This window comes from Benincasa hispida, chromosome 12, assembly GCF_009727055.1.
Source record: "Benincasa hispida cultivar B227 chromosome 12, ASM972705v1, whole genome shotgun sequence".
In the NCBI taxonomy this organism is placed as follows: Eukaryota; Viridiplantae; Streptophyta; class Magnoliopsida; order Cucurbitales; family Cucurbitaceae; genus Benincasa; species Benincasa hispida.
Window position 1 is genome coordinate 22,196,050 of NC_052360.1, and position 9,127 is coordinate 22,205,176.

General features: G+C 33.2%; 2 protein-coding genes across 2 annotated transcripts in view; both read left to right on the forward strand.

Annotated features, from left to right (window-relative positions):
- The first annotated feature begins 439 nt into the window (after window positions 1-439).
- LOC120092622 lies at window positions 440-5,212 on the forward strand. Its single transcript, XM_039050764.1, has 6 exons — window positions 440-643; window positions 725-943; window positions 1,983-2,149; window positions 3,856-3,937; window positions 4,036-4,104; window positions 4,950-5,212. The coding sequence occupies exons 1-6, from the start codon at window positions 524-526 to the stop codon at window positions 5,118-5,120; spliced, it is 828 nt and encodes a 275-aa protein (XP_038906692.1). The 5' UTR covers window positions 440-523; the 3' UTR covers window positions 5,121-5,212.
- A 968-nt stretch (window positions 5,213-6,180) lies between these two features.
- LOC120067025 overlaps window positions 6,181-9,127 on the forward strand; it is a 20,662-nt gene continuing 17,715 nt past the window's right edge. The window contains exon 1 of the mRNA XM_039018396.1: window positions 6,181-6,619. Coding sequence (XP_038874324.1) covers window positions 6,524-6,619 — 96 coding nt within the window. The 5' untranslated portion in view covers window positions 6,181-6,523. The remainder of the gene's footprint in view (window positions 6,620-9,127) is intronic.

Below are 9,127 nucleotides of genomic sequence, written 5' to 3' on the forward strand. Positions count from 1 at the left end.
CTTCCACAAAACCATCTTCTACTATTTCTTTCGGTTATCTTCGACTATAATTTGAGAACCCTTTCCCTTGTGAAAAGCTCGTTTTCACAAAACGATCTCTTGGAATACAAGAGTTGAAATATTTCCACTTTTTACTTATTTACTTGTACTTAACCAATCTTTTCTCAACAAATGTTTGCACCAAAACAACTCACACACATTTCAGTCATCAACAACGCATAAAAAGTAACAATAGAGACCTTTTAAACCTCTAACTCAAAACGCATAGACTAACAGTACAAATTCAAAAACTTCAAAATGTTAAAAAAGACCAAACTTCTAATATCGAAAACTCCGTGACTAAAAGGTAATTTTTCCTCGATAAAAAAAGAGTTGAAAATTTGTGTAGTTAGTTAGTGGTGTGAAAAAAAGACAGGCGTGTGGCTGTGGGTGTGTCCAAGTCCACCACATTCCTTGCCCAACACACCATATTATCATCACATCATCCTCCATTTTTGCCCCCAATCTCCCCATCTCCACAAAAATGTCATCCGCCATTGTTGCAGGCTCATCCTCCTCCTGCTCCGCCGCCTTCACCAGATCCTCCATCAGATCTTCCCCTCTCTTTCCATCTCCAAAACCCTCTGTTTCGCCAAACGCTCAGGTATTTCTCATCTTTCAAAAAAACCCAAATCCCCGATTCATTAATCTGCCTGTCTACTGACTTGATTTTCTGGTTGTTCAGAAAAGCGCTTTTCAAGGGGTGTCGGTGCAGGAGGCTAAGAAGGGGGCGTCACATTGGTTCGCGGCGGAGAATGGAGAGGGCGATGGCGGTAAGTGGTCGAGGGGGCTTCAAATTAGGGCGGCTAAGACTGCCGGAGCTTCCAAGACGATTGAGGTCGAAGTAGATAAGCCATTGGGTCTCACTTTGGGCCAGAAATCTGGCGGTGGCGTTGTCATCACTGTAAGTCTTTTTGGGTTTTGTTCTTGCTGTTGCTTGGTTATGCTGTGAAGGAATTTTATATTCTCCTCTTTCTCTATTTTTTAGATTCATCAAACAATTCAATGAAGAGCTATGTATATAATTAGGGTGGTAGTTTTTTAAGGAGTTGTTGGGTAACATTTGTGTTAATAATTATTTTTTACGTGTATAGTCATCTAAGGAATTCGAATTACGAATTTGTTGATCACAAATACATTCATATGTTGGTTGAACTATACTTGCCTTGGCTATTTCTAGTTTTCTTTAATACATACCTAATTTTCATATATAATTGTTTTACGTGATTAATACAAAGTTTTGATGAATAAGAAAAAAAAATGATTACAAGACACTTTAAGAAAAATAAATATAAAAAATATTTTTGTTTTATAATAAAAAAAATAATAACAAATAGTTATTATACATAATTCTTTTGAAATGAGAAACAAGAATTGAGAAATAAGAATATTTAGAACTTCTTAAATTATCACGCAAGATCTAAAAACTTATACTTTACCATTTCAATGGTCATCTCAAACTCATTTATTATTATAAACGTAAAAAAGTTAATTAGCTGAACAAAGTAGAAATAAAAAAAGAAATGATCATATCCCACTAAAGTTGTAGTATAGTAGTGAGAATTCCCGCTTGTCACTTAGTGACCCGGGTTTCATCCCAATTTGATCCCTACAATCGATAATCTAATCTCTACGATTTTAAAAATTAGAATTAAGTTTTTATGGTACGATATACCTTATATATAGTCCTCACACTTAATAAAATCCTCATGAATAGTCCCTATGTAAGGACTATTTAATAGGATTTTATCAAACCAAAGAGACTAAATTCTAATTATACACTATAAGGGACTAAATTCTAACTTTTTTCAAATCGTAAGGACCAAGTCTGCAATTTAACTAAAAATTTTGTAAAACTACATTTTACTATGGTCTCCTAGATGTGTATTTTGTGTGGATGTTTTGTAATTTGAGGTAATTTATGGAAATATATGTTGGGTTAGGCAGTGGATGGGGGAGGAAATGCAGCAAAATCAGGGTTAAAAGCAGGGGATCAAGTTTTATACACAAGCAGTTTCTTTGGTGATGAATTATGGCCTGCAGATAAGCTGGGATTTACCAAAACTGCCATTCAAGCCAAGCCTGATTCTGTATACTTTGTAGTTAGCAGGTTCTTTTCCTCTTTCATCTTCTTATTATTTATAAAATAAACTTTGATTTGATTTTCTTATTACTTTTTGTATTTATTTGTTTTATTTTCTTTTGCTCCTTCCAAATTCTACTTCTTGGCATGATTTTCCAATATCATGTTTAATGGTTTGATTTTGTATAAAAGAATTATTTTAGTCCTAACCATTAGTTTTTTTTAGTAAAAAAAATTATAAAAACTGCCCTCCGATCAACTTTTAGAACTACTTTAGTCCTTACCATTTTCATAAGTGTTGAATTATTACCCAAATTTTAAAAGATAAAACAAATTTTTAAAAACTATTTTTTTCCCAAAACTTGTCCAAATATTAGTATAAAATACATAACAAAGCAAGAGATTTAGAAGTGAAAGTGGTATTTGTAGGCTTTAATTTTCAAAAACTAAAAACAAAAAAAACCAAATAGTTACTAAAATGAGACCTAACTATTTGAATTTTGATTTTTGAAACTAAAGTTTATAAATACCCTTTTCACCTATGAGTTTTGTTTTTTTTTTCTTTTTCATAAAATATATTTTCAAAATTTAAGCCAAATTTTATAGACTAATGCCTCGTTTGTTACCTATTCTATTGTTTGTTTTTAGACTTTTAATTTTAAGCTTATAAACATTACTACCACCTACTAGTTTCTTTATGTTTTTTTAGAATTTGGCTGAACTCAAATGGGTGTCAAAAAATATTAGGGTTTTTTTTTTTTTTTTTTTTTTTTTTTAAAAAAAAAAAAAAAAGTATAATTTAAATCAATTTGGCCGAGAATTTAAACATTTCTCCAATAAACATGAAAACATAGTAAGTAAACTGTGAGAAACAAAAACAATTTTCGAAAACAGAAAAACTAAAAATTATGGTCTTATTTGGTAATCATTTCGTTTTCTGTTTCTAATTTTTGAAAATTAAGCCTATTTTTTATTTCTTACATTAATTTGCATATTTTAAAAAATACAATATTTGAATTCTTAGCCAAATTTAAAAAACAAAAATAAGTTTTTAAAAGCTATTTTTTTTAGTTTTCAAATTTTGGATTGGTTTTTAAAACCATTAGTAAAAACTAGATAACATAGAAAAAAATTTGAAAGTGAAAGTAGTGTCTATAAGCTTAATTTTCAAAAATAAAAAACTAAAAGGTTATCAAATGGGGCCTAAGGTCTTGTTTGATAACAATTTGGTTTTTGATATACTTTTTTTATTTTTTATTTTATTTTATTTTATTTTTGTAAACAAAGACTATAAATGCTACTTTGGGGTCTACATTTTAAAAGCGTTTTTGAAATCCAAGTTAAATTTTGAAAACTTGAAAAAAAATATTGTTTGTTGTTTAAAATTTATTATTATTATTATCATCATCATTATTATTATTTTAAATGACTAAGAATTCAAATGTTTACGTAAGAAAAATGAAAACCACGATTAAAAAGTTGTAGAAAAACAAGCACAATTTTAAAAAACAAAAAACAATAAGCCAAATAGTTACTAACCAGATCTAAATCGTTAGTAAAGGCAACCTTAAGATCATTGTATTTGATCTAGACTTGAAACATTTCTTTTGCAATAAACAATAGTAAATTTTATCATAAGAATACAAATTTTAGAAACTTAACAAATAGTAGGTGTACTTTTCCTCAACAACAATGTAAGTTGTATAGTAACTTGTAAAGTGTTGTTAATGTAGAGGTGCTGAGGTCGATGTTAAACGACTTCCAAAGAGGCCTGCGCCACCTCGCTTTGGAAGAAAACTTACTGATGCACAGAAGGTAAGCATCACTACTCAGCCATTCTAATGTACCTTTGTATTAAATTTACTCTACCTTTTGGCTTTAGCTTGATGGTTTTGCATTACTATGTTGTGCAGGCTAAAGCAACCCATATATGCCTGGATTGTGGATACATTTACACCTTATCAAAACCCTTTGACGAGCAGGTTTGTCCCAATCTCGACTTTTTTAAACCATTATCATTAAAGTTAGATAAGACACTATTATTTACTGTTCCAAAGGTCAAGGGTTTGATCTCCACCCTATACTTGTTGAACTTAAAAAGGAATAAATCATTAATATAAGATGCCGCCTTACCTCGAATATTCAAATCATCTTAAAAATAAAATATCGGTTGTTAACAGTAATAGTCATAGTATGTCATGTATTATTCTACGTCTAAAATAGATGTGAATAATGATAGACTCAAACTTGGTTGCTAATGATGTAGTTATCAGTATTATTTATTGTATTGTACATGTTCAAAGAGAGAGATTCACAGGTTTCAAAAAAGAGAGGGAGAGAGATGTAAATATAATGTAAGAACAAACTAGGTGACCTAGGTCAAGTTAGTCAAGCAGTGATTTTACATTGGGATTAAGCCAAGCCTACAGATATGCTCGATATAGGTTGATTCAAGCGAGTCATTGAGTCACATGTCATTTGACGAGGTTATGATTTTTTTTTTTTTAATTTTTAAATATGCGTGAGTGTCTAGGCCAACTTACGAGTCGTGTTTTGAATGGTATCAAAGAAACCCGTAGAATATTAAATCTTAGGTAGCTGACCACCATGGACTAATGTAATTATGTTGAATGAATTTGTTTTTTTACGCATGGTTTGGATGATATAATTCTTTCCACACGAGTCAACTAATTGTGTTTAAACGTGTATATCATCGACGAAAAGGTCAAACAAGACTCAACCGAGTTTCATCATTTTTTTTTTTTGGAAATGTTTCGAGTTTCGTCATGTTGTTTGAACTAAATGAGTTGTGTTTTGGATGGTGCAGCCTGATGGATATGCATGCCCTCAATGTAGAGCACCAAAGAAAAGGTTTGCAAAATATGATGTGAACACAGGAAAGGCAATAGGAGGGGGTTTGCCTCCAATTGGAGTCATTGCTGGTTTGGTTGCTGGTATTGGTGCTGTTGGAGCATTGCTTGTTTATGGTCTTCAGTGATATCATTATATATATAAAAACCTGTATCATTTATCATTGTCCTAATTAATAATTCCTTCTTAATCCATTTCTTTAACCTCAAATCATATGAATCTTTTTGTCCTCACATTTTCAAACTGCACATATGTTAATAATATAAATTATATTTGATTTACTCATGTATATGATCCATTTTTCTATGTTTTTAATAGGGAAGAAAACAAAACTTTAAAGGAAACTCTTAAGAAAAAGACGTGTGGGATGCATTCTAATAATTGTTTGACATAAATTTGAGAAATTGTCTTTTTGTAATCACTGAATACAGATTTAAATTACTTTTGTATTTTTCTCTTATAGATCTAATAATACAAATTGCTAGTCACTTTGTGTCGGCTATCAATAGTTTTGTGTTTTATGATACTAGTTATAGTTGATGACTAAAATCAAACATATAACCTTTTTTCAAAAAAAATTGCAGCAACTTCTAATCACTATCTATGAATTTTGAAAATTTGTCTTTTTAATAGCTAGAAGTCCCTCTATATTATAATTATTATAAGCAAATTATACCCAATTTAATAACCATTTTTGTTTTAAATTTTTAGAGTAAAACTATGAGATTATGTTATACCGTATTTGAATGAAAGAGAGACTTGATTAGGATATTTTAGTTTTAGATATGAGGATTTCTCATACTCCTTGGCATTCGAAGCGATTGGATAGTGTGTGATAAACAACCGTGTGTACTAACAATAGTGCATTATGATGATGCTACAAATTTGATTTTGGTATAGTAAACGATGGTGCAATAGTTAGCGTTATATAACTGTCGTGGTAGATTGCAGTGTGACGGTGAGTATAGAATGACAATGGTACATGGTAACGTCGGTAGTAATAGCAAAACTAGTGAAAAAGTAGAAAGAGAAAAAGAGTCTGAATCCGTTGGGTTTGTTTATTTTTCCCCTACCGTAGGCTTCTTCAGGCGATAAGGCAAGATCTAATTGTCCCGCGTCAACTTATTATCAACCAAAAAAAGTATGTTTTGAAAAAGAAAAAAAAGAAAAGAAAAAAAGAAAAAAAATGGAAGTTTATAAAGGGAAATACGAATATGCGATGGAAAAGCAAGAGTAACAAAACAGGAAAACAAATAAAGAAAAAGTAGAAAAAAACAGTCGTCAGCTTTCGAAGTTGTGCATAGTGAAAATCTGCTTTGATGTACCATCCACTCTCCGCGACACCGCAGCACCAACTTTACGTTTTCGTGCTACTGCTTTAAGCAAACAGCCAAAGATTGGCCAATACAACAACAAAAGCAAAACCATAACAAAACCCCACAAGTTCTTGAACAAAAAAAGGGGGTTTTGAGACTTCTCATAGAGCGATTCTGTAAAACCAGTCCTCCTTCTCATTGAAGAGAAAAAGGGATGGAGAGAAAGGTTTTAGTGGTATGTTCTGTTGTGGGTTTGTTGGGAATTTTATCAGCTGTTACTGGTTTCGTTGCTGAAGCTACACGAATCAAGGTGATTTCTTATGATTTCTGTCTGAACCCGTCTTTAGTTTCCTTTCATTTATTCTTTTTAACATTGGATTTTCACTTGCATTTGAGTTTATTTTTGTGATTTTCTCTTGTATTTCGCGACTATTCTCTTGGCTGCTGAAATTACTGGGGAAAATGGAAAGGGGGAAGTTCTTTTCTTGTTCAGGTCTTTAGTGAACTTTAGATGACAATGTGTCTTATTGGAATGGTTGCTGTTCTATTGATGTTTTCATCGTTCAAAACTTCAAAATTTGAGGGGTCCTTTTTCAGTTTTTCTCATGTTTTTTTTTTTTTTAGTTTCTCACTGAATCAACATACAACTTCTGGTTCTGATTGGTGCTGGAGATCAATGTTGCCTCTGTTTTGTTTTGTTCTTCCTTTCCCTTCTGTCCATTGAAGCTTGGAGGGTCTGAAGACACTGAACTATATAAAGAATTAAGAAAGTTGAGTTGTTAAATGTCCCCCATATTTTATGGCTTTAGGAAGGAGGAAGCGGAGACTCCCATTTGTTAGCTGACCTAGAATATAAATGTCTTATGTGTTACTTGACACAAAATGTTACAGTCGGCAATTGTTTTGTGGGATTAATCAAGCATGTTTAAGTTGGTTTGGACACTCACAATTGTGTAAAAGAAAAGATGTATGGAGTTCATAACAATGATTGTGACACCGGTTCTTAGGATTGAAAATCCTAGTTTTCCTTTTGTATTTGTTTCTCAAGCATTAGCTTTGTATGCCACTGCTGTAACATTGGCTTTGGATGATGATATTGACGCTAATTGTAGAATGCTTTTTTTTTGGTTATAATATTGGGCATGGTACAGTTTTAACGATCTTCTCCCGCTCTTTTTCATATCTTAATTAATGTGTTGATTTTTGTTTCTAATGAGTCTTTATTTTTCCATGGCATGGATCATTTTGCTAAGTTTCCTTCACTCATGAGTATTGTTCATGTTCATTATGTGAAGAACAATTCATTTGTTGACAATGTGTAAGGTTGTAAATTGATTATTTTCCATGCAATTCCTCCTCTAATTCCATATTTGTTTGATCCCTGATTCCTATTTTTGATCCTTCTCATTTAGTCTTGACTTTTGATTGGTTTTTTTAAGGGGATCTTTTCATATTTTAGTCTTTGTTCTTTTGTTTTAAATCTTTTTTCATCTTCTCCTTCTCCCTTGGTTATTTTATTATTGTTATTATTATTATTATTTTTTTTATAATAAATGACAAGTTTTTGCTAATAATTGAAATGGTGTATTGTTCACAAAATAAAACTCGGTTCCCTATAGGAGTACAACAGGAAACATCCACCAAATGGTTCCCTCTATGTTCCACTGGAAGTTAACTCCCATGCACTTTTGATTGAAATTGGAATAAGATAGACGAACAAAAGAAGATAAAAAAACCGTAAGCAGAACCTAGCTATCTCAAAAGGGCTGCTAACCTCTCCTCACAAGCCCATGGCCTATTTTGGGTTCACTTGGAGCTTTGTCAACCACCATAGGAGGTGTGATGTAGCACACATTTCATGGGGGGTGCAACACTCATATTTATCATATATACCATGTGTGTAAGGTTGCATGATGTTCTACTTGAATCCGTGTTGGAAGAACATCATACGAAAGTTGTACAACTGGATTAGGACCCTGAGATGGTTTTGTTATGATTATTGTATAGAATGTTGTGTTCCTTTTTGTTTTTCTTTGGCTTCTTCTCATTCTTCTTTGCACCTAGGGTAGAGATTAGAGGCATTTGGTTCCCAATGGGGAATGAGGTTTGAGATCTGTGGGAAAACCTTTTTTTTAAAACCCTTATTCTCCTGCTCGTCATGGACAAAAAATGGAACATAGGCTACTTTATTGAATCTACTTCTCTACTACCTATTACTTGGAGCAAGTTGGTTCCTAACAATACTCCATCCCTAGAAAGCCGACGTCCGGCGGCTACTCTAGCGATACTTCACTCGGCCACACCCGGTCAGAACCCTCCGTCGGTTCCATTCCGGAACGTCAACAACCGACTCTGATACCATTGTTAAGTACTTAAGCACCTTGGAGAACCACATCCCAAAAGCTAGCAATTGGGGTTGGAGAGCCAAGCCACTTAAGTACCAGATGGTCATCCCATTCTAACCAATGTGGGACAAATACATCCCATACTACCTTGGTCTGTAACAGAATAGTTACTGTCAAAGATGGAAGAAGATTGTCATGAACGGCCAGGTCACAGGTTGAATGGTGGGGGGTTTCGGGTCGAATGGATGTGGGTTGCGAGATTAGTTGCAAAGCCAAATAGACGACAATGCAACGAGAAGATGGTTGAAGGCTAGGTTATAGATTAGGATGGAAAGGTTTTAGAGTCAAGAGGGATTAGGAGAGAGATATAAAGGACAGAGGGCGACGAAGGGAGGAAGCGAATGGTCAGCATCATCCAAGAAGTGGTGGCTAGGTTGAGATTGATGGGAGGGGAAGGGGATGCGCGCGCGAGA